General features: G+C 39.1%; 2 protein-coding genes across 2 annotated transcripts; both read left to right on the top strand.

Moving 5' to 3' along the window:
* The first annotated feature begins 757 nt into the window (after window positions 1-757).
* On the top strand, window positions 758-7,087 carry LOC132711567 (vomeronasal type-2 receptor 26-like). The gene is made up of 6 exons (XM_087893498.1): window positions 758-927; window positions 1,637-1,922; window positions 3,069-3,923; window positions 4,674-4,901; window positions 5,968-6,094; window positions 6,186-7,087. The coding sequence occupies exons 1-6, from the start codon at window positions 758-760 to the stop codon at window positions 7,085-7,087; spliced, it is 2,568 nt and encodes an 855-aa protein (XP_087749624.1).
* Window positions 7,088-11,855: 4,768 nt separating this feature from the next.
* On the top strand, window positions 11,856-16,819 carry LOC132711568 (vomeronasal type-2 receptor 116-like). Its single transcript, XM_060690940.2, has 4 exons — window positions 11,856-11,993; window positions 14,517-14,744; window positions 15,508-15,634; window positions 15,726-16,819. Exons 1-4 carry the CDS (start codon window positions 11,856-11,858, stop codon window positions 16,622-16,624), a joined length of 1,392 nt encoding a protein of 463 aa, XP_060546923.1. The 3' UTR covers window positions 16,625-16,819.
* Window positions 16,820-25,919: the final 9,100 nt, after the last annotated feature.

Here is a 25,919-nt window from a genome sequence, read left to right as displayed (position 1 = left end):
GTTCTGTTACATTACGTTATTTTATTTTATTTTATTTTATTTTATTTTATTTTATTTTATTTTATTTATTTCATTTAATTTTTTGTCTAGTCTAGTCTAGTCTAGTCTAGTTTTGTCTATTTTGCCAAAATTACAAAATAAGCAAGATTACATCTTGGAAAGCTCAGCACATTTGGATTTGGTCAGTATTTAGATAAAAGACAACCTGAAATTCCAGAAGTGTAGCCTAGACTGAGCAGTCCAACAATACCAATGAAAGCCCACTTAAAATTGTTGCAAAGAAAATGATACAGACGTGTCAATAAGAAGCAAAGTTTGACTATAAAGGAATTTAATTTTAATCCAATGTTCTTGAGATATCACTGCTTATTGTCTCAAGGGAACCAGGCATATTTTCTTTTCAGTTGTGACATAGTTCAAGAGCTCAGAATTCTGAATAGGTTATTATCTCAACTATAATTAAACATTACCTGCATTCCTGTTCCAAACTCATGGGATTTCAGGCAAAATGGAAGAACTGAGCCTGAAGAATGTTATTAATGTTCTCCATGATATTCCAAACCATGGCTGGATGCCACAAAGCTCTGTGATTTAAGTTGGTAGCATGTTGCATTCTCTATTTTTCTCTGAAAAACATCTCACGAAGGCAGGTGAGTCTGATTTACTTCAAGGATGCTGTTGCCAACAGGGGCATTTATACAAAGAAAGAAGACACTCATGGAAGATGTTAGTATTCATGAAGCTACTGTTAACAATAATGCCTCAAGTGGTCTGCAAGTGTAACTTGGACGAGCCTCTTCCTATTCGTCACACATATCACCAGCTTGGAGATGTTAACATTGCTGGCATTATTTCTGTATTCTCAACATTTTCTGACGCTATTGATTTTAGTCAACACCCTTCTCAGGCACTTCAAGATGGAGTTATGTAAGCACATCTTTCATTTATAATCAACCTCTATAACTTGCTGTTCAGCCACAACAGTGATCAAAATATTTCCCTGAAAGTTTGTCATTGAAAAAGTGTCTGAAACATCCCTCTTAATAAAAGATGTATCAATCTATGGTCAACCTCCATTTCACTTTCCACATGAAGTGGATAAAAACTTTTTATTTGAAAGCTGCCCAGAATCACCCTGAGATTGTTTGATTAATCAGTCAATAAAAAGACCAAAGCTCATTTAATCATACTTATTTCTAAGTATAGACTCTGGAAACAGATAAAATTATGAAGGTGTAACTACCACAAAAATATGTATGGTATTTAAGAGCAGTGATTACCCTTTCTCAGTTGATTTTATTTGTAACAAAATAGAGTTACATTCTTCTGAATAAAATGAATTTCTAGGAATATATGGTTTGCTATTAGGCATTTCTCATATATTACAAAATAATTCTACCAACCTCAAGCAAGTGTTTGCTGGTATTATAAGTTTTTTTTTTAAAAAAACCACAAGTTCTTGTGCAAATATAGCATATGTGCTATATTTGTGCTAAGCATTTTCCAGGATCCTAGTAGAAGGATAAATATATTGCACTAAATATAATACAAAAGTATGTCCCACTGAATATTCTACTGAAACATTGCATATTCTAAATAATACCTTTCTTAATATATTATGTAATGCTTGTTGCAGAGTATCCTTTCAGAATTATCAGCATATACTTGCTCTAACGTTTGCTCTTAAAGAGATCAATGAAAATGCCCAGATCCTACCCAATGTCACATTGGGTTTCCACCTTTATAATAGCAATTCCAGTCCAAGTTGGACATATCTTGCCTCAATGGTGCTTCTCTTCAACCAGGACAGATTCGTCCCTAACTACATCTGTGGAGTGCCAATCACTTTAGCTGCAGTCATGGGGGGATCAGACATCTGTCTCTACATGGCGACCATTCTGTGCATCTACAAAGTTCCTCAGGTAAGATGTGTTGAAGTTCTACAGCACTTTCTGAACAAACATGGATTGTTTTGCTTTTATGATAAAGAGTTCAGGCTGTATTTTGATACATACTCAGAAAGGAAACTTTAAAATGGCTGATAATCAATATTGATTAATTGGATCCAGCTATCACACAATCATCTATTCCTTGTTATTCAGTGAGCATTTATGACCACAGATGAAGACATGGCATCCAAGAAATCAACTTTTTCTTGGATTAATAGCAAAAGTACAAGATGTTCTAATGATCTAACTTGGTTGAGGTAATCAACTGAATTTCAAACTCCAAATAAAGGTAAAAGTTAATAGAAAGAGAAAAAGAATAAATATGCATTGATGAAGTGGAGAGCATGGAGACAGAAATGTTTCTTGAAAAGCAAACAGAGATTTGACTTCCTAAACGTCCAAAGTATTTATTTGGACTGTAAGGTAGACTTGGTATTAATGTTTTAGTTTTGTGGAGGAAAAAAAGAACACCTGTGGCATTTTGGGTATCCTAGAGATGTTTCCCTCTCTAGGAAATCGTTTATCCATTAAAGGGGGTAGAAAGAAGAGAGCCTCATAATGTTTAGCATTCATTTATACTTGATTGGATTAGCAGGGGAACACAAATAATGATAAACCTGATCAGACAATGGGAATATTGGGAAGAGGTAAATATGAGAGGTCCTTGGTGCTCTATGAGCTTGGTTGTATTCATGCAGATGTTTCATTACCCAAACAAGGTAACATCCTCAGTGTGAAAAAAATGAAACATCTGCAAAACAACAAGAACAGCAACAAAAACAACAACCAAGCTACAGACCTCTCATTTCAGTCCCAAGCCACAAATACTCTCCTTCCCAGGTAAATATTCCTACACTGAAGTAAAGTTGAAACTTATTCTTTCCTTTTCCAGAATGGTCATTTTTATGTTTCCTCAAAAGCAACAACAATACAACAATAAGAGTTTTTGAGGAAGAAAAACATTTCTTGAGTACTAAGATTGAAGCCAAGGTAGTCATGAAATGAATAAAATTATTTAGACAATGTTTCAATACACAAATTCAAGAGCACCCTAAAATTGAATGCGTTCTCAGAGGCTCCCATACAACTTTGCAATTGCAAATATTTATCTTTCTATAGTTGACCTATGGCTCCGCTCCCCTTATGGATAAAGAGACTCAAGCAGTTTTCTTCCAACAAATGTTTCCAGATGAATCCCACCAATGTAGTGGCCTCCTCCAGTTATTGCTGTATTTTAAATGGATCTGGATTGGGGTTCTTGTTGTGAAGGATGACAAGGGAGATAAATTTGTACAGGAGGTACTCCCCATATTTTCCCAACATGGCATCTGCTTTGATTTCATACAAGAGTTCCCAAGGGTAGATTTTTACATTGATTTTAATGATCTAATAGGCAAAGGTGTCCATATATTCCAAGTTATCATGAACAGTACAGCCAATGTAATAGTCTTCTATGGTGAACTTGAATCTATATCACTTCTGAGAACATACCTCCAATTATCAGAAGTAGTGGATATACCAAAGAAGACAAAAATCTGGGTTACAACTGCTCAAACAGATTGCACTTCCAGTTCATTTCATAAATCTTGGGACATCCATTTCCTACATGGGGCCTTATCCTTTGCAGTTCACACAAAAGAAGTCCAAGACTTCCAGGGATTTCTTCAAAACCTAAATCCAACTAAAAATCAACAAGATCATTTTCAAAAAGATTTTTGGGAACAGGCATTTGATTGTGTCTTCTCAAACTCAAAAATGGAGAAATCTGAGAAAAAATGTACCGGACAGGAGAAGCTTGTGACCCTTCCTACATCTGTGTTTGAAACACACATGAGAGGCCAAAGCTACAATATTTACAATGCAGTCTATGCTGTGGCACATGCTTTGCAATCATTGTATTTATCCAAATCCAGGGGAAGAATAATAGCAAAAAAAGGAAGGCAACAGTTTCACAATCACAAGTTCTGGTGGCAGGTAAGATTTTAAGCACAGAAATGCCAAAATCTCACAATATCTGTAGTTGCAATTTATGTCCATAAAAGCTAACTAATATATTCTGTAAGGGTATTGGTATTTTGTCTAAATGTGAAATATAGCAATGCCTTGACCAGCTAAAATATTTATATGCTCATATTAAAATTATAAAAATGCATTACTTTTGAATTATGTGCTGAAACACAGCTTAACAGCCTTTTATTCTAGATGCTTTGCTTGGAATATTTACACTGAGTTTGATCCAAAATGTTCAATATACTCTTAGAAATTTAACATTCCATTAGTTTCCAATAGATTCAGTGTCAGGGTTTTTTTTTTAAAAATGAACATCAATTTTGATCGTTCAAAGTACCTTGATGCCTACTTTTCAACTTTTAGATTAAGTCATTCTCAACCAAACCTTGAATGGAAGAAAAAGGACTGATAAGAGCCTGGATGGTGCAGTGGTTAGATTGCAGAACTGCAGGCTACTTCTGCTGATTGCCGGCTGCCTGCAATTTGGCAGGCAATTTTGCAGGCAAATTCAAATTGTAAATTCAAATTTACAATTTATATTCTGTATTTCTATGTTAACAACTATGAAATATTATGTTAGAATATTAGACGTATGGTATTTTATTTGTATATTTTGGAGTAATTGCTATGATATTTGTTTGATGCTGGTCTAAAAACTAGAATAAAACAAAAAAAAAATTCTTCCTCCCTCTCTCCCTCTCTCATCTTCTTTAGCTTCATTATTTTCTGAGAAATGCCATATTCAACAACAGTGTTAGTGAAAAGATTTCCTTTGATGAAAATGGAAAAATCATTGGTGGATTTGATATTATCAACTGGATCACATTCCCCAACCAGTCCTTTCTTAGGGTCAAAGTTGGAGCAGTAGATCCTACAGCGCCTCCAGACAAGTTCTTCAATGTCTCCGTGGATTTTATCACATGGCCAGTAGGCTTTAATCAGGTTAGATATATGAATCTAGATTTCTCTGCCTACATCTATGTAGATAAAATATTATCTTTATTGACGGAAATCCCATAGTTTTGTTCCTGTGCTAACCTACAGAAGTTAGCGGTGGGGGATATCTATAGGAATGTTGACATTTCTGTACCTGGAGGGGTGTGACTCAGAGGCCTCTCCATTTTGAATGCTGCATTGATTGGGCCATGTGATGGACATGTGGGTGCTGGGCAGGGACTTGGATTTTTTCTATGAGTGGAGAAAACCTGGAAGCTTTCAGATTTGCGCTTTCCCAGATGTGCCAATATGACATCTCTAATAAAATGGAACTTTGAGGAACTTCTAGCCTCAGAGTTTTCTTTCCTTGGGGGAAAGAAAACTTGGAACCCTGACACCTTACCTCTTTTAAAGTAGCTTAGAAATCTTGTATGAGTGGGTTCTAGTAATAGTTAATTCATCTTTGAGTGAAGTATTCCTTTACCTCTTAACAAAGCCCTGATCTGCCTCCTATTAAAAGGTTATTTTTTACAAAAATTGGGCAATTTTTGTTAAGTATCGAACTCCCTTTTAGAGGAATGTTGTGGAAAAGGTGGCTCCATGACAGCTTCAGAGGACCTTGGATATTTAACAAATTAGTTGTAGAATAATTGGTCTCAAAGTCTTCATACTTTAAAGTATGCTTCATCAAAGAACATAATTCTTAATGGAGTGGCTTGAGAGAATGATCTTGGAAGACCTTGGGGTAGGTTGAGAGGAGGTGAAGAGTTGCTGCCTAATAACAATATTTTAAGAAAATGCATAATGGGCAGAGAAAAAACCACAGAAAGGAACCACTCAGCATTCTGAGGTTGTAAAAGCGATGGCAGGAAATAATACTTTCAATGACCTGTTAATAGTCCTATGGTAAGGTAAAATTAGCTCATTTGATCATATTTCCTATCTGGTATATTTGGGAAGGTTCTTAGTTTATCATTCCCTCCTTAATCTGTTGATTACCTAGTAATAATATCTCTTCAAGCTCTTCCTTTCCCTTCTGTACCTTAAAAACTTCTTCTTCATTCATGAATAGGGATCACCTTTTTCTAGGTGCAATGATCCCTGTGAGGCAGGATACAGCAAGGCCAAGAGAGAAGGGGAATCATTTTGCTGCTATAATTGCCTTCCATGTCCAGAGCGGGAAATATCCAAGGAGAAAGGTAGGGAATTTCCAAACATAATGAAACTAAGCCATGAGAGTGCAACATGGTCTCTAATCCACTATGTCCACTCTATTGTGCTTTTTTTCAGACATGGATGACTGCTTTCGGTGTCCAGAAGACCATTATCCGAACCCTGACAAAAATACCTGTATTCCAAAACAGATCACGTTTTTGTCCTATGGAGAACCTTTGGGTATCAGTCTGACTGTTCTTTCTCTTTGCTTTTTTTTAATGACATCTTTGGTCATCACCATCTTCATGAAACACAAGGACACTCCCATTGTCAAAGCCAACAACCGAAATCTCACTTATGCACTTCTAATTTCTCTTCTCCTCTCTTTCCTTTGTGTCTTTCTATTTATTGGAAGACCCAATAAGGTTGTGTGCCTCCTTCGACAACCGGCTTTTGGCCTCGTCTTTTCTGTGGCAGTTTCTTGTGTTCTGGCCAAAACCTTTGTTGTGGTTCTAGCATTCATGGCCACCAAACCTGGTTCCAGATTGAGGAAATGGGTGGGGGGAAGAATGGTAAATTTCATTCTTCTCGCTTGTTCCCTTGTCCAAATAGGTTTTTGTGCTGTGTGGCTGATAACATCCCCACCATACCCAGATTTTGATATGCAATCAATATCTGAAGAAATCATTATGGAATGCAATGAAGGATCAGTCACCATGTACTACTGTGTTTTGGGCTTTATGGGTTTTCTTGCTCTGCTTAGCTTCTCTGCTGCTTTTCTAGCTAGGAAGTTACCTGACAGTTTCAATGAAGCCAAATTCATCACCTTCAGTATGTTGCTCTTCTGCAGTGTTTGGCTGTGCTTTATTCCAACCTACCTAAGCACTAGGGGAAAATATATGTTGGCTGTGGAGATCTTCTCCATGATCTCCTCCAGTGCTGGCTTATTGGTGTGCATCTTTCTTCCCAAGTGTTTTATCATTGTGATGAGACCTGAACTGAACAAAAAACATCAGCTCATGAAAAGAAAGTTTTAAGAAATCTTTTTGTTTGCTTGATATTCTTTATAGTTACATATTGAAAAATGTGGACATTTAACCCAAGATGCAATGTACACTTTTATTGGTATTCCATGTTGTATGCCCTTGAGATTTGGATATCTCAGAACAAATTGTATAAATAAACCAACAATAGCATAAATGTATTTATTGATATATATTAGTATGGAAGTATATAGAGGGGTTAAGGAGTGAAAAAAATATTACTTCTTTTACAGAAAAATGGGAATTCTTCCTCCTTATTTGATTGGTTACAATTTTGCCATGAACAAATCTTCCGCTAAATATATAGATTTTTTGTGAATCATTAAATTGTCTTTACTGGTCTTAACTCATATGCACAATATAGAATATTGTATAGAATAACATAAATGATCATTGGTCTGTTGAGTACATAGAGTTGTTGCAGCACTTGTCTGAAAGGCAGGCTATAATTCTATATGCCACTTGATGAAATCATTCTGGTCTCTGGGTGAGCACTGGATCACATTTGTAGTGTCTTTGGAAGTACTCTTTGTTGTGTTTCACTGATAGAAATGAGATTTAAATAGGTAGAGACTACAATGTCTCCCACTAACCTGTATTGTTTTGCCAGCACTTCCTTTTTTTAAGTGTCCTACTAGGGAAGACTGTGATGAGTCTTCTTTAGTGGCACTCAGGAATTGTATGTCTAATCTAATGAAAAGAAGGACTAGTAGAGATATGATACCAGTGTTCCAATATTTAAGAGGCTCCTACAATGATGAGGGGGTCAACCTATTTTCAAAGCACCAAATCGCAAGATAAGAAACAATGGATTGAAACTAACCAAGGAGAGAAGAACCTAGAACTATGGAGAAATTTTCTAACAGAGAGAGCAATCAATGAATGGAATAGATTGCCTTCAGAAGTTGTGGATGCTCTATTACTAGAGGCTTTCAAAATGAAACTGGACAATCATTTATCTGAAATGGTATAGGATCTCCTGCTCAAGCAGGGGATTGGACTGGAAGATTCTAGAATAGGATAGGATAGGATAGGATAGGATAGGATAGGATAGGATAGGACAGGACATGACAGGACAGGACAGGACAGGACAGGACAGGACAGGACAGGACAGATCTACAGTACCTATAATCAATGCCTATAAATATGCCTACATTATATCTCTATTTTGGTTTACAGATCTCAAGATAATATTTTTGTCTTGTGGCTCATTCCTTCTTGCCTCAGGAAGCCCTCAGATCTTTTGAAGATGTTTGCTTAGGTGACAGTGTCACTATCACAATGGCATCATTTTGCTTGTCTCTTCCAAATCCTATGGGTCTCCATGGAAAATGGAGGAACAAAGCAGAAGCATGTTATTTATTGTTCCCATGATATTCCATCTCATGGATGGAAGCCCCAAAGATTTTTGAGATGATTTGATAGTATGTTATACTCTGTATTTCTCTTTGAAAAACATCTCAAGAAGATAGGTCAGTTTGATCTACTTCAAAGATCTTCTTGCAGACAGAGACATGTGAACACAAAAAGAAGGTACTCATGGAAGATGTTAGCATTCATGTTAATAGTAATCATTATTACTACATTCTCTCATTATTAAGAAAGAATGCTTCCAATTTCAAGCCAGTGTTTGTTTTGTGATAAAAATAACACCAGTTCTTGAGAGGATATATATGTGCCAGTATTTTGCTTTGCATTTTCCAAGGTCTTAGATGAATAATAAAAATATTGTACTGAAACACATTCCACAAAATGTATTGTAGTGAAGGATGGCAAGTGCCATAATAAGAAACAAACACCTTGTAATGCATTTTTAATTTTGATTATTTGTTTTTGCAGAATATTTTTTCAGAATTACCAGCATATCGTGGCCTTAGCGTTTACTATAAAACAGATAAATGAAAATCCCCAAATCCTACCCAATGTCACGCTGGGCTTCCACATTTTTAACAGCCATTTTAGTCCAGGCTGGACTTATTTGCTTCAATGTTGCTGCCTTTCACTCAGGGAAAATTCATCCCTAACTACAAGTGTGGGGTCCCAAAAACTTAGTAGAGTAGAGTAGAGTAGAGTAGAGTAGAGTAGAGTAGAGTAGAGTAGAGTAGAGTAGAGTAGAGTAGAGTAGCGTAGCGTAGCGTAGCGTAGCGTAGCGTAGCATAGTGTAGCATAGCATAGCATAGCATAGCATAGCATAGCATAGCATAGCATAGCATAGCATAGCATAGAATAAAATGGAATGGAATGGAATAGAATAGAATAGAATAGAATAGAATAGAATAGAATAGAATAGAATAGAATAGATCTACAGTAGCTATAATCAATACCTATAGATATGCCCATAATTATCTCTATTTTGGTTTAGAGATATTAGGATATTATTTTTGTCTTGTAGCTCATTCTTTTTTGCCTCAGGAGGCCATCAGATGTTTTGAAGATGTTTACATAGGTGACAGTATCACTATTGTTAGGGAATTATGGGCCCAAATCCTATGGGTCTCCATAGAAAAAGGAGGAGCTGACCCTGAAGGATGTTATTTATTGTTCTCATGATATTCCATCCCATGGATGGAAGCCCAAAGCTTTGTGAGTTGATTTGATAGTATGTTACATTCTCTATTTCTTTTTGAAAAACATCTCAAGAAGACAGGTCAGTCTGATCTACTTCAAAGATCTTGTTGCAGACAGAGACATGCATACAGAAAAAGAAGACACCCATGGAAGATGTTAGCATTCATGCAGTTACTGTTAATAGTAATGCCTCAAGTGGTGTGCAAGGATCCTAGCCTTCAGTGTGATTTTCGTGAGCCTCTTCCTATTCATCATACACATCATCAGCTTGGAGAGATTAACATTGCTGGCATTGTTTCTGTATTCTTTACATTTTCTAAACCCATTGATTTCAGTCAAAATCCTTCTCAGGGATTTCATGATGGACTTATGTAAGTACAACATTGTTGTGGAGGTTAATAAAATCAATGAACCATGAACTTTTGTCTCTGTGAATTTCTACTTTAACAAAATGAGCCTTTAAATCATTTAACAGTAAATGTTTTTTATTTACATAATAAAAACATAACAATATCTATACAATTAATAAACAACACTTAGTTACTATGATGAATTGTCCTGTCAGCTATATATCTATATCTATTCTCTCTAAACTATGTTATCTATGACTATTCTTCCTCAGAAGAAATATTATTATAAACCACCAGAACTGCTCTTCTAACAGACTTCCAAAGTGCTCACAGTTGTTTAACGGAAGATCCTAGAAGAGTTAAGATCTAAGACCTAAGACCAAATAGCTAAGATGAGTGAAGATCGAAGAGTAAAGAGTTTCTGACAAGAATCTCCTTTTATACTGCTAACTATGACAGTTAGGGTAGGACCAGGGAGATTCAAACATATTAGTTGCCCTCTGATTGGCTTATGCATCTGTCCATTCCAAAAGCCATTAATAGGCACAGCTATAGAGAAATAAATTTGCTCTAACAAACATCATGTCAAGTTCTGGACATTGCTGTTAAATCACATGATGCTTGAAGTGTTTTCCTTTAGTGACAAAAGCATCAGAAGAAGCATCTTAAACAAGATGCTAGATTTATTTTATGTGAAGTTATAATTTACTTCAGTTTCCATGTAAAGTTAAAAAAAGGTCCAAGTCTCTGTTTATATAAAAAACCCACATTTAAATATATATATAAATATAGAGGGATGTGCGACTTAATTTATGAAGACAGCAATAGCTCCACAGTGCTTCACAGCACTCTCTGAGCAGTTTGTAGTAGCATATTGCCCAAATCAATTTAGGTCCTCATTTTATTGACTTTGGAAGGATGGAAAGATGAATCAATCTTGAACTGGTCAGAATCAAATTCCTGGCAGTGGGCAGAATTAGCTTACAAAGCTGCATTCCAACCACTGTGCCACCATGGTTCAGATATAACTACAACTAAGATTTTTTGGCGGGAGGGGGGAAATATTTCACATATTTCCCATGATATTTTTCTCATTTGATATTTCTGGTATGTAAATTTAGCAATTTCATCCATAGTTAAAAACTGTGGTTGGATACTTTGCCTTTCTCATGCATTAGGAAATGATGCTTCCAATTTCAAGCCAGGGTTTGTTTTCTATTAAAAATAACTCCAGTTCTTGGGAGGATATATATGTGCCAGTATTTTGCTTTGCATTTTCCAAGATTTTTTTTTTTTAATTTGATTTATATGCTGCCCTTCTCCGGAGACTCAGGGCGGCTTACAATGCATTAAGCAATAGCCTTCATACTTTTGTATATTTTATACAAAGTCAGCTTATTGCCCCCACAAACTGGGTCCTCATTTCACCTACCTTAGAAAGGATTGAAGGCTGAGTCAACCTTGAGCCTTGGAGAGATTCAAACCAGCAGAAATTGCAGGCAGCTGTGTTAATAACAGAGCGCGTAGACCACTGTACTATCAAGGCTCTACTATCTTAGATGAATAATAAAAAAATAATAAAAATATTGTACTGAAACACATTTCAATAAATGTATTGTAGTGAAGGATGGCAAGTGCCATAATAAGAAGAAATACTTTGTAATACATTTTTAATTTTGATTATTTGGTTTTACAGAATATTTTTTCAGAATTACCAGCATATTCTGGCCTTAGCGTTTACTATAAAACAGATAAATGAAAATCCCCAAATCCTACCCAATGTCACGCTAGGCTTCCACATTTTTAACAGCCATTTTAGTCCAGGCTGGACTTACTTTGCCTCAATGTTGCTGCCTTTCACTCAGGGAAAATTCATCCCTAACTACAAGTGTGGGGTCCCAAAAACTTTGGCTGCAGTCATTGGTGGACCTGACATCGCTCTTTACATGGCAACTGTATTGTGCATCTACAAAGTTCCTCAGGTAAGATGTACTGAAGATATACATTATTCTGCCATAAATTTCGTTTTATCTATTTTTTAAAAAAAGAAAGAGCTTTCAGATTCCTAGTTATTATTTTTTGCTTGGTAGGATCACTATAGCAACAAGAATAATTGTAATTCTGAACAGCCAGTGGGAATATTTGGCATAGCAAATTGTTCCCCAATTCTAGACATTGAATAAAGGTTGAAATGAGACTACTTCCAGGAAAACGTATTTAATGATAATTTAGGAGCGACACCTTGGTTGATATTTCAAAATAAAAACAACTAGTATTTCATTACATAGACTCAAGGGCAATCAAAGAAATGAATATTCATGTTTTCAGAGACTCACATAGACCTTTGGAATTGCATATGTTTATTTTTCTGTAGTTGACCTATGGCTCTGCTCCAGTCATGGATAAAAAAACTCAATCAATTTTCTTCCAACAAATGTTTCCAGATGAATCCCATCAACGCAAGGGCCTCTTGCAGCTACTGTTGTCTTTTAGATGGATCTGGATTGGAATTCTTGTTGTAAAAGATGAGAAAGGAGAGAAATTTGTCCAGGAGATGATTCCCACATTTTCTGAGCATGGCATCTGCACAGAATTCATAGCAGAGTTACCAAATGTAGCGTTTTACAGTGATTTTACTGATACCATAGATGAAGGATTACATATATACCATGTTCTCATGAACAGCACAGCCAATGTGATAATCTTATATGGTGAAATTCAGTCCATATCAGTTCTGAGAACTTTCCTCCAGTTTTCAGAAGTGGAGGATATACCAAGGAAGAATAAGATTTGGCTTATAACTGCTCAAACAGATTACACTTCAATGTCTGTTCATAAATCTTGGAATATTCATTTCCTACATGGTGCTTTATCCTTTGCAGTTCACACAAAGACAGTCCCAAAATTCCAGGAATTTATTCAGAACTTAAGTCCAAACAACAACCAACACGATCATTTTCGGAAAGATTTTTGGCAACAGGCATTTGATTGTTTCTTTGCAAACTCAAAAATGGAGAACTTTGAGAAGAAATGTACTGGGCAGGAGAGGCTTGAGACCCTTCCCACATCTGTGTTTGAAACACACATGAGTGGACAGAGTTACAATATTTACAATGCAGTCCATGTTGTGGCACATGCTTTACAATCTCTATATATGTCCAAATCCAGGGAAACAACAATAGTGAAAGAAGGAAGAAAACAGTTTCGCAATCAAGTGTGGTGGGAGGTAAGTTTGTAATTAGAGTAGTGCAGAAACCCCAATATCAGTACTTGCAACATCTGTCAGTAAACTTTAGCAAATAATATTCTTTAGAGGTATTGACATTAAGTCTGAAAGCTGTACAATTCAATTGGAAAATAACTGAAACCTTTATGGGGAAAAATACCAATAAACATATTCGATAAACATATAAAATACATTGGTTGTATAAGTGTACACATCTTCTTGTAAGTCGGGATAATTAATTCATAATTAATCACATTCAAACTGATGGAAACTAGTAGTCAGTACACACCTGCATCAATTCAAATGTCTCTAATATAGCTTGTGTAAAGTGCAGCTGTTCTAGTAGGAGTTTTCTGACACTTACTCAGTTGCCACTTACAGGAAAACCTATGGTCTATAACTGTGATGGCGAACCTATGGCATGCGTGCCACAGGTGCCACATGTAGCTGTATCAGTGGGCATTCCAGCTCAGTTCTGACACACATGCGCGTGCCGGCCAGCTGATTTTCGGGATTTCTGGGCCCACCAGAAGTAGGGAAACAGGCTGTTTCCTGCCTCTGGAGGGCCTGCGGTGGGGTGGGGTGGGGTGGGGTGGGGAAGGTCCGTTTTTCTTTCTCACTTGGCTCCAGATCCTCTCTATGCATCTGGGGAGGGCGAAAACAGCTTTCCCCACTCCTCGAAGGCCCTCCAGTGCCTGAAACGGCCCATTTCCCAACTCCCATTTGGACAGGAAGTGACATTTTTTTCTGTCCCCAGCCTCCAGAGACTCCTAGAGAGGCCCTCCCCAGATGCATAGAGAGGATCTCGAGCCAGGTGAGAAACTGGGCCATTCCGTGCCAGGAGCGGGGGGGAGAGGTGGTTTACATGTGCAGGGTGGGGTGAATAGAATTATGGGTGTGGGCATGCATCCACACAAACCTTCCCCGCCCCCCCCCCTCCTGGCACACGATGGCAAAAAGGTTAGCCATCACTGGTCTATAAAGAGCGTAAAAAAAAACATCAAAGAGATCTCATTGTAGGAAGGTATCAGTCAGAAGAATGGATTACAAATAATTTCTGACATACTGGATATATCATAGAACACAGTGAAGGCAGTCACCAACAAGCGGAGAAAATATGGTACAACAGTTGCATTACCAAGAATTAGATGTCCCTCCAAAATTATATATTATATATATATATATATCTTTAAAGAGGCATCCATATATATGTTTTGAACATATGAATTAATTTCTGTCTCTTTATCCTGTTCTCTTTTTCTGTGTTGCTGTATTTCAGGTTCATTCTTTTCTGAAAAGCATCAGATTCAACAACAGTGTTGGTGAAAAGATCTCCTTTGATAAAAATGGAGAATTCATTGGTGGATATGATATTATCAACTGGATCACATTTCCAAACCAGTCTTTTCTTAGGGTCAAAGTTGGAATGGTAGATCCCACAGCTCCAGCGGATGAGTTCTTCAATATTTCTGTAGATTCCATCACGTGGCCAGTAGGCTTTAATCAGGTTAGCTGTTTCAATCTAGATTTGTCTGTCTTCATTTATATACTATAAAAATATGATTACTAATGAAAGTTATCATCTCTGAATAATGTTTGTACTAACTAGAAATGTCCTGGAGAAGGAAAACATTATCTGTAAGAATGTTTACTTTTCTAATAGTTGGCATAAAATATTGTACCCTTTATTTTGGCCCTGTTAGTTATGGTTTATAGTTTTCATGGTTTAGAAGTAAGAGCTAAAGTCCAGTGTACTATATTACACCAGTCTGCTGACTTCTTTAACTAACCAGAGCAGAAATTGTCTTTGGAGAGTAAGGTTGATAGTTATGAAAGGCCATAGATGCCAATAATGATAGATATTTAATGATTTATTATTTGAGATCAATTACAATGCATCTCAAAATGATGTCATCACATTACTTCTGCTTATTAAGTACTTCTTCTCCCCTCTGTATCTCAAAATATTCCGCCAGTGTACCAGATTTCATCAGTCTGGAGATTTCAAAATTAACCAGCACAGAAATTGTCTTTGGATAATAGGGATGATAGTTATGAAGGGCCATACACGCCAATAAAGATAGATATTTAATGAATTATTTGTCAACTTGTAAAGACAATTTCAATCCAATTCCATATTGAAATGATGTCAATGCACTATTTCTGCTTATTAATCTATTTTTGTTCTGTTGATTCCACAGTAACAGTATTTCTCCAAGCACTTCCTTTCCTCTCTGTATTTTAAAATATTCTTCTTCATTCATTGATAGGCATTACCTCTATCTTTGTGTAATGATCCTTGTGAGACAGGATACAGCAAGGCCAAGAAAGAAGGAGAGTCATTTTGCTGCTATGATTGCCATTTGTGCCCAGAGGGGAAAATATCAAAGGAGAAGGGTAGGAAATTTCCAAATTTAATGGGACTAAGCAACAAGGATACAACACTATCTAGAATCAACTATATCAGTTCCACTCTGTTCTTTTTCAGACAAGGATGACTGCTCTCCATGTCCAGAAGATCAATATCCAAATCCTGACAAAAATATGTGCATTCCAAAGCGGATCACTTTTTTGTCCTATGAAGAACCCTTGGGGATTAGTCTGACTGTTCTCTCTCTTTGCTTTTCTTTGATGACAATTTTGGTAATAATAGTCTTCATGAAACATAAAGACACTGCCATTGTGAAAGCAAACAACCGGAATCTCACCTACACTTTCTTAGTTTCCCTCCTCCTCTCTTTCCTTTGTGTGTTTCTATTTGTTGGGAGACCTGATAATATTGTGTGCCTCATTCGACAACCAGCTTTTGGACTGATCTTTTCTGTGGCAGTTTCTTGTGTACTGGCCAAAACTTTTGTTGTGGTTCTAGCATTCATGGCCACCAAACCTGGTTCCAAATTGAGGAAATGGGTCGGGGGGAGAATGATCAGTTTCATTCTTCTGTCCTGCTCCCTTGTTCAAATATCTTTTTGTGCTGCATGGCTGATAACATCTCCACCATATCCAGATTTTGATACAAAGTCAATGTCTGAAGAAGTGATCATGGAGTGCAATGAAGACTCGGTCATGTTCTACTGTGTTTTGGGCTTTATGGGTTTTCTTGCTCTGGTTAGCTTCTCTGCTGCTTTTCTAGCTAGGAAGTTACCTGACAGCTTCAATGAAGCCAAATTCATCACCTTCAGCATGTTGGTCTTCTGCAGTGTTTGGCTGTGCTTTATTCCAACCTATCTAAGCACAAGGGGAAAATATATGCTGGCTGTGGAGATCTTTTCCATGATCTCCTCCAGTGCTGGATTATTGGTGTGCATCTTTTTCCCCAAATGTTTTATCATTGTGATGAGACCTGAACTGAACAATAAACATCAGCTCATGAAAAGAAAGTTGTAAGAATAATATTCTTTATTTCTCCATGTTGCAGCTCTTCCCATTTGCATATTTAAACCAGAAAACAATCTGTAGTTAGATTGGCCTCCTATGTTGCAATTCCTATTCTTCCCTGGAGATTTGGGTAGCTCATAACTTTTTATTCCTTCTGAAAGGCAATTAAAAAAATAAATAGTACAAATTGATTTATTGAGATATTTCAGTACGTGATAGATATCTCTGACTAAATATATAGATTAAATATGAATTTTAAATCTGTTTTTACTGGTCATCTTAATTCCTATGCATGCTAAAGGTAAAGGTTTCCTTATCCAATTGTGTTCGATTCAAGGAATGGTGCTCATCTACGTTTCTTGGCTGAGGGAGCCAGCATTGTCTGAAGACATTTTCTGTGGTCATGTGACCAGCATGGCTATATGCCAAAGGCGCATGGAATGCTATAACCTTCCCCACCAATGTGGTACCTATTTATCAACTTTGAACTGCTGGGTGAACAGGGGCTGGGACAAGAACCAGAGCTCACCCCATTTTGCAGGGCTTGGGTCTCAAATCTGGGCTGTCATCTTTGCAGCTGACAAGCTCGGTGTTTTTAACTGCTGAGCCATCATGTCCCCTCACCATATGCACACTAGAATATGTAAAAATTAAGTGGGGATTAAATACAAATAAGACTTTCATTTAAACGGGGTGGGGGAGGCTATGAATTGATTCTGTAGCAATTGGACAGTGGGAATTCTCTGGTGCACATCATGTGTAGTGATCACCTACGAAACATGCTGTAAAATCAAAATATCTTTTATCGGGACATATGCCTTCTCCTCAGTAGCAAAGACCAACGTGGAAACTCCTGTGCTACTTTTAAGCCTTCAAAGAATTCTGCTTGATGATTATAATCTCTTTCATATTTTAGTTGAAAGAAAATATAGGCTACTGCTATTTTGAACCAAGCTAGAGAAAAGAAGACAGAAAAGAGAGAAAAGAGAAAGGAGAAGAGAGAAGAGAGAAAGGAGAAGACTGTAAGGAGGAGAGAGAAAGAAGAAGAGAGGAGAGAGGAGAAAAGAAAAGAAAAAGAGGGGATGGTGTGCAGTGGTGATCCTTCGGAACTGATTTGCTCACAAATGCTGATACAAATCTCTGATTAGTTGGCTATAGTTTTGTCCTCTTATTCACTAATATTAAAATCACCCTGCAAGCCCCCAAGGAACAGATCAATTCTTTGATAAACCAGGCAATAACTGTCCTAGCAATTGACTATGCATAATTATCAACTGGAGCAACCTGGGTTAAGGCCAAGCTTTTCTATTGTGAATCAGTGAATCACTCTGTACCAACTCTCTGCAAAGTATATTAACCCTCCTGGGGTGTTATTTGGAGTTCCTGGGGTTTCATAAATCTGAAAGTGGTATTTGATTGAAAGATTGCAGCAGAAACTGGTTCCTTCATTGATTAGTAATTTCTGCAACTATATCTAGTTCTCAAGCTACAATCAGCTTTTTACTGAACATTCAAAGCTACAATGGACATCTCTAGGGCTACCTATGACCCGGATTTAAGGTCCTGCCATCTCCCTATGGTCATATGATCACATTTGGAATGCTCAGTAATCTGCCCACATTAAAGGATAGTTGCAGCATCCTGCAGTCATTTATGATTTTTTTTTTTGCTGGAAACTTCTAGTTTCTAACAAAAAATATTCATGGCAAATAATGGATTTGCTTAATGATCACCACTTTCACCTTCCGTCTATAAAGAAAAATTGTAAAATTGAACCCAGTCATGAAGTGACCTGCTTAATGACTGTCATGAGAGATGACAATAATCCTGAGCTCAGTTATGTTCATAGGTTAAGGACTTCCTGTACTTAGAATGTTATATAAAGGGACTACAACATAGGTTAAATAGTTGATTACTGGAAAAGTGACTCACCCTATTCCAGCTTCAAAGAGTTAAACAAAACAAAACAAAACAATTCTAACTCAATATCTAGGGTGATTGTCAATCATGCAGGTCAAGGCTTTCTCAAAGGTGCTTCCCCCCCAAAACAACAACAACAACAACTGAACTTCATTGGTTTTTTAAAAAGATGTTTTGCTTCTTATCCAATAAGCTTCTTCAGTTCCGCATTCTGACTCCTATATTCTTTAATTTTCAAATTAACACTATGGTTTGAGCCCTTACCAAAGCTGACTTTTTCCTCTGTCCTGTGACTCATAAACCAATCCTCACTTGGCTACGTGTTTACCACACTGTCATTTGTCTATTTCCCAATGCAGTCTTCATAAATGACCGTAGCATCCGACTGCATCTATACCAATCTTACATGACAACCAAGTATTGCAAAAAAACCATCCCTATTTCTGGAAGAATACATAAAAATATAGATAATCCTTGAGGTAAAACAGGCCATTTAATGAATTTTTGAAATTGTGACAGAAACCCCCCCCCCTTCAAAAAAGCTTCATATGACGCCTTTTCCAAATTATGATGACTGAAGAGACCCTATGGTTGTTTGCCCTTACAACCCACCACAGGGTCGCTGCCATGCCCTCCTGCCTATCTCCCCCCATCCCTCCTTGCTGGACCCCTGCAGTACATGGTCCTGGCTCCCCATATGCTCATCATGCCTCACAATTACTTTTAGAAGCTCTCTTTTGTGAAAGGAGACCCGGCCATTTGTTTCCAGACCATGTGGCGGCAATCCAAACACAGCCAACATTTTGTCCCATCCATTTGGCAGCCACCAAAGATGTTGTTTCATTTTGCTGCTTTAGAGGGGTCTGCAGAAAGAGTATTTGGAATGAAATCGAGTGTAATGGAGAGTAGAGTAGAGAAGAGAAAGCAGTATACTTTAGTGCTTTTTGGCTGTATATATCTTTTGGACTGTATATACACTGCTGCACAGCTCAAAAGTATACGTAGACCTGAATATGGCTGCCATTTTGTCGCCACCCACAAACAGGCAGGGGATAAAATGGTGGCTGCCAGACAAGCTGCTATTCTGTTCTGTTCTCTATTCCATTTTTTCTGTTATATTGTTGCAATATATACTGAGGCACTCACTATTGTAACTGTAACTCTTTATTGCTTCACCATGTAACTGTAACTGTAATGGCTCAGCTAGAAAAAAATGGCAGTTGACAGCTCTTATATATGAACAGCTCAACTGCTCCAGCCAATAGCTAACAAAAGAATCTTCCGTGCTGATGACGTCATCGGTTTCATCCAATAACAACACTACAACTATAACTAAACCCTGCTAGACATAACACCCCTCCCCTCCTGGATCACGTAAGTGTAATCATTAAGGTACGCCGGGCACCTGCGTGTTCGTCCGGACCGTCGTAGTTCAGGTTCAATAACAGGTGCAGCTGATTCCGGCATGGATGGAGAAGAGAACGGTACAATTGATGGAGTGTTCCCTGGAACAGACTTCCCAGCCTCGGACTCGAACTCAGGTAAGTTGAGCCACTGTTGGCTCCTCACGGCGCCCCGCGTTAAGTTTTCATTTGCTTGTGAACTTAGCGTTGGATCTGGCACGGAACTTAGCAGTGTTGTAGGTGACGGACTCATGACCTCTGCCGGGTTTTTTTCTAATACACGTTTCCGTAACTGGTCCACGTGTCTCCGCCAGGTTCTGCCATCAACGAGCAGAACCCTGTAAGAACAGGGACCCATTACTTGTATAATCTGTCCCGGCAACCAACGGGGGTCGCCCCCATAGTTTCGTGCAAAAACCTGATCCCCCTCTTTAAACACCCTAGGTGGCAAATAGCCTGTTGTAGGCCAGTCTGAGTTATATAAAGGATGCAGACGGTCAAGTGTTGTTCGTAATCGGTGGCCCATCAGCATCTCAGCAGGACTTCGATTAGTGCTTGAACAAGGTGTTGTGTGCTGAGAAAGCAAATATGTGGAAACCCTTTCTTGCCACCCCCGTGGTCCTAATCTTGCCAGCGCTTCTTTAGTTGACCTCACAGCCCTTTCTGCCAAACCATTACTGGAGGGACAATAAGGGGCAATCTGGGCATGGCGGATTCCTAAACTGGCCAGGAACATTTGAAATGGGGCGGATGTCAGTTGTGGGCCATTATCGGACACCAGAAGATCCGGAAGGCCATGTGTAGCAAATAATTTATTTAAAACACGTATGACGGCCTCTGATGTGATGGATGGCATTATTTCTACCTCGACCCACCTTGAATACACGTCCACCACAATAAGGAACTGGTGGCCCATAAAGGGGCCAGCAAAATCCAGATGGACCCGCGACCATGGAGCCCTCAGGAATTCCCACTCCCTGGGAGGGACAGATGGTGCTGCTGGCCTTGACAGCTGACAAGTTTGGCATTTGGCTACCCAATCTGTTATATCCTGGTCGATCCCTGGCCACCACACATAACTTCGGCTAAGCCCCTTCATCCTGATTATACTAGGGTGGGCTTCGTGCAAACACTCCAAAATAGAGTTACGCAATTTTGGGGGAATAACGACCCTATGACCCCACAACAGGCAACCCCGGAGGACAGAAATTTCGTGTTGCCTGAGCCAGAACGGCTTGAACTGCTCGGCCACTTGTCCCAATGGCCACCCCCTTGCCACCCAGTCGAGCACCTGTGCTAACAAAGGGTCAACTGCCGAGTGGGCGGCAACGTCGGTTGCAGATAATGGAATGGGCAGCTCCTCTACAAGGAGGACAGAAGAGGTCGGTGCAGGGTCCTCCACGGGCAAGGGCAATGGACAGCGGCTCAACGCATCAGCATGTGCGATCTCCTTACCCGGGCGGTATCTTAAGGTGTAATTATAAACCGCTAAAAACTCAGTCCAAGGGGACATCCTGGGGGAAAGTATCAAAGGAGTCTGACAGTCCTCAGCTAAGAGCCCCAGAAGAGGCTTATGGTCAGTGACCAAATCAAAATGGCGGCCATAAATATAATCGTGGAACTTCTTTACAGAAGCCACTGCGGCTAGGGCCTCCCTGTCTAATTGACTATACTTGCGTTCCATGGAGGAAAGAGTACGGGAATAATAGGCAATAGGTGCTTCTATTCCATTTGGAAACCTATGGCTAAGTTCGGCACCGATGCCAAAAGGGGATGCATCCGCTGTTATTACCAGAGGAAGGTGAGAACTATATTGTACCAGGACAGCAGAGGATGTTAGTAGGTCTTGGACAGCCCGGAAAGAACGGTTTTCAGCCTCACCCCAGGACCATGGCGTATTTTTTTCCAATAAACGGTGAAGAGGCTCCGCCAAGGTGGCTTTATGGGGTAAAAATACGCTATAAAAATTGAGGAGCCCCAGAAAAGCTTGCAGGTCAGCTTTGCATGTTGGAACAGCAGCGTTTTTTATAGCTGCCACCTTTGAGGGAGTAGGGTGGATACCTGTGGCATCAATTAAATACCCCAAAAATTCAACCTGTGGCACACCAATAAAACATTTAGATTTCTTCAATTTTAGGCCGGCCTTCCTGAAGCGTAGAAGGACGGCCCTAACACGGCCAACGAGCTCATCCCGCGAAGACGCGGAGATGAGCACGTCATCAAAATATGGGACTACCAACAAGACCAATCTACAAAGCAGAATAAAAACCGACCAGATGATACACATTTTGTAGAAAGGGAACCAGGATGGAAACCGAACCCACAAAAAGAAAAGAAAAAAAGAAATAGGTGGCATAAAAACAGAAATTTCTAAATCAGGCAACAGTGAAGCCAGTGATTTTAAAATATGAACGATTATGTGTAAACACAGAAGAGGTGACGTATTGGTTAATATCATCCTGAGGTTTGTGGCAGATCTCTGCATGGCTGTAATCTGGGGACGTGAAACGAGCCTTAAACTGTTGGATTTGAATTATCCATTTTGGAATTTCTTTTTGTGTTGATAAACATATTATATTATCTTGAATCACAATGCACGAGAATTATGCTGGGGCATGCAGAAGATCGGGTTGTTACCCACTACGATGATGGGAATTAATAATACTGATGAAACCCACAATTATTACTATATGGAATATAATTATAATGTCACTCGGGTGGTTGTTTTTACTTTTATACATATAAGAAGATATTTACTACTGATGGGGGCAGATTTGATTGAAGATCCTGAATAAACTGTTGCACCAGTAAGCTATGTTACCCGATTATGGATGTTGGTTCTACCAATCCAGTGGAAAGACCTCAAAGAAGATACTATATGGATTATAAATTTAAAGTCATTGTCTTTTCTTTTTTTTTTATTTAGATATAATGGAAAATATAGACATATATTTTTAAGTAGTGTGGGCAGTGAATCAAAGATGTTAAGAAATGTTGTGTATGGCAATTTTGCATGATAGTGGGTGAATAAGCTAGTTAGTAGATTGATTAGTCTAAGAAAAGGGATTTTTAAGTGTTATATTTAGGGGAGTGGAGGAAATGGATAGAGTGGAATAAATGTTAAACTAGATTTTATGGGGAAGGCCGCTTTGAAATGTTATAGTAATATATATAGAAGATTAAATGTTAAAGTAGGACTTATCGTATAGTTTTAAAGTGGAGAAGTTATTCTATAATGTCATAGTATAATGTCTTTTTTTTTTTCCTTTCTTTTCTCTTTTTTGATATGTATGGATAAAGGGGGATGTTATAATATTAATAATGTTTTTAGTAAGTAAAGGTCAATACCTAGAGGAGGGAGTAAGTAATCTGTTATGAATTAGGTTTTTTTTTTGTTATGAAGAAGTCACAGGGGGGGATGGGTGGGGAGGGGGGGTTAGGGAGGGGGAGGGAGAGGGGAAAAAAAAGGGGGAAAAATTTGTATTTGAAAACTTTTTCAATAAAAAATAAATAAAAAATATGGGACTACCCCGGGAAGTCCTTGTAGGAGGCGCTCCATTAAATTTTGAAATAACCCCGGGGCTATGCTAATACCGAATTGAAGCCGTTTGCACTTAAAAGCTCCCCGGTGGGTTACAATCGTTTGGCTTCAGCTGAGGCCTCATCCACCGGAAGCTGCTGATACGCTTGAGCTAGATCAAGCTTAGCAAAAATGGAGCCTGAACCCAGGGAGTGGAGCAAGTGTTGGACTACCGGAACAGGATAGGGGTTGGCTTGTAATGCCTGGTTCAACGTACTTTTAAAATCCGCGCAGATGCGGACCGACCCGTCCGGCTTGATAGGAATGACTATTGGGGTTTCCCACCAGGAATGGTCAGTGGGTTATAAAACTCCCTGGGCAATCAACTTATCTAACTCGGCTTCTACTTTTGGACGGAGGGCCAAAGGTACTCTCCGGGGTTTGAGCCTAATAGGGGCAACGTTCGGGTCTAAATTCAGTGAAATTGGGGAACCCACATATTTACCCAGAGCATCGTTGAACACATCTTTGAATTCGCTAGCCAACATATCAAAATTGCTCTCTGATGATGTTGAGTGGATGCCTGTGATGGCAAGGCCAAAGGATCCAAACCAATCTAAGCCTAACAGACTAGGAAGGGAGCCATCCACCACGATTAAGGGGAGGCGGCCAGTGAAACTATCATATTCAACTAGGAAACGACCGTGCCCAATAATTGGAATCCGGTTTCCCTGATAATCTCTAAGTTTAACAGGGCTGGGGTGAAGCTGATTTTTCTGCAGGCTAGGCATCATTTCTTTGATGGTGGTCCAGGAGACAATGGATTTAGATGAGCCGGTGTCGACTTCCATCCTGCAAGGAACACCTTCGATCTTCACAGTCAGGAAAAGCTTGTTTGAATGTGTAGTGGAGTCATGGTGGGTTGTTATTTCAGTGACCCGCCGGCTGCGGAATATCGCAAAACAGTCTTCACTGATGACTGCAGCACCTTTTGGTCGAAACGTAGATTGCCTCTGGCGACCTGAGCGGCAGACACGTGCGAGGTGGCCAAGTTTGCCGCAACGTCGACATGTCACTGAACAGAACCGGCAAGTTGTTCGGGGGTGCTGATCGCCGCAGCTGAGGCAGGAGGATGGAGGAGGTTTTTTTCCAGTTGGCCCCCCACCTTTTTCAGTAAACGTCTTAATACGACTGACTTCCGGCTCTTCTTCATCGTCTTCAGAAACAACCTCCTCACTATGGACAGCCGTGGCTTGATTAGCAGAGGGATGGCACTTACGGATGTCCGCGGCAGATTTATCTGACATCTCCGCCGCCTGGGCCTCTTCCATGGCCGTTTGAAGATCTAGGGTTTTTTTCGCTAACAAATGCTTCTGTAAGTTTATGTCGCGTACCCCACAAACCAACTGTTCGACCAAAGCGTCATCTAAATCCCGGAACTCGCAGTCGATGACGGCTGTATGCAGACGGGCGACATAATGGTTGACAGGCTCCCCTTCCTCTTGTAGTATTTGCCTTAAATTAAACCTACAGGCTATACGAGACAGAGTTGGAGCGTAGTGAGCCCTCAATTTCTGCCTCAAAACTTCCCAGGAAGTAGTATGCACAGGCTGGGGAGCAAGTAACGCTCGGGCAGTAGCAAATACCTCAGGGCCACAAGCATTTAAAAAATGAGCCCTTTTCTTACTGCTTCAGAGGTCAGTAAAATCGTTGGCTTCTAAAAAACATTCAAACTTCTCTTCGTACGCATCCCACGTCTCAGCAGCAGCGTTGTATGGAGCGAAAGTTGGAGGAGCCATTTTGTGGATTGGTGGTTTGTGTATTGGGTGACTCACACTCTTTTAATGCTGATTCTGCTCTCAATTCGCCTCAGGAACATCCCATCCTCGTCGCCAGTGTTATATTGTTGCAATATATACTGAGGCACTCACTAATGTAACTGTAACTCTTTATTGCTTCACCATGTAACTGTAACTGTAATGGCTCAGCTAGAAAAAATGGCAGTTGACAGCTCTTATATATGAACAGCTCAACTGCTCCAGCCAATAGCTAACAAAAGAATCTTCCATGCTGATGACATCATCGGTTTCATCCAATAACAACACTACAACTATAACTAAACCCTGCTAGACATAACATTTTTCACTACATTCCACTGCACTAAAGTATACTGCTCTCTGTTCTCTATTCTCCATTAACAGTAGCAGAGTTGGAAGGGACCTTGGAGGTCATCTAGTCCAACCCCCTGCTCACGCAGGAGACCTGTACTAGGGATTCAAACCGCTAAACTGCCGACCTTTCTGATCGATAAGCTCAGTGTCTTAGCCACTGAGCCACCTAGTCAGGCTACACTTGATTTCATTCCAATTACAGGTAGTCCTCAAAATATGACCCTAATGGAACCTGACCACTAAAATAAAGTGTGGGTTGTTAAGTGGAGGGGATGGTTTCTAGGTGGAGG

The sequence above is a fragment of the Pantherophis guttatus genome, chromosome 4, assembly GCF_059756535.1.
Source record: "Pantherophis guttatus breed Tessera chromosome 4, ASM5975653v1, whole genome shotgun sequence".
Classification (NCBI taxonomy): Eukaryota; Metazoa; Chordata; class Lepidosauria; order Squamata; family Colubridae; genus Pantherophis; species Pantherophis guttatus.
This window is presented reverse-complemented; position numbering and strand designations above follow the sequence as displayed.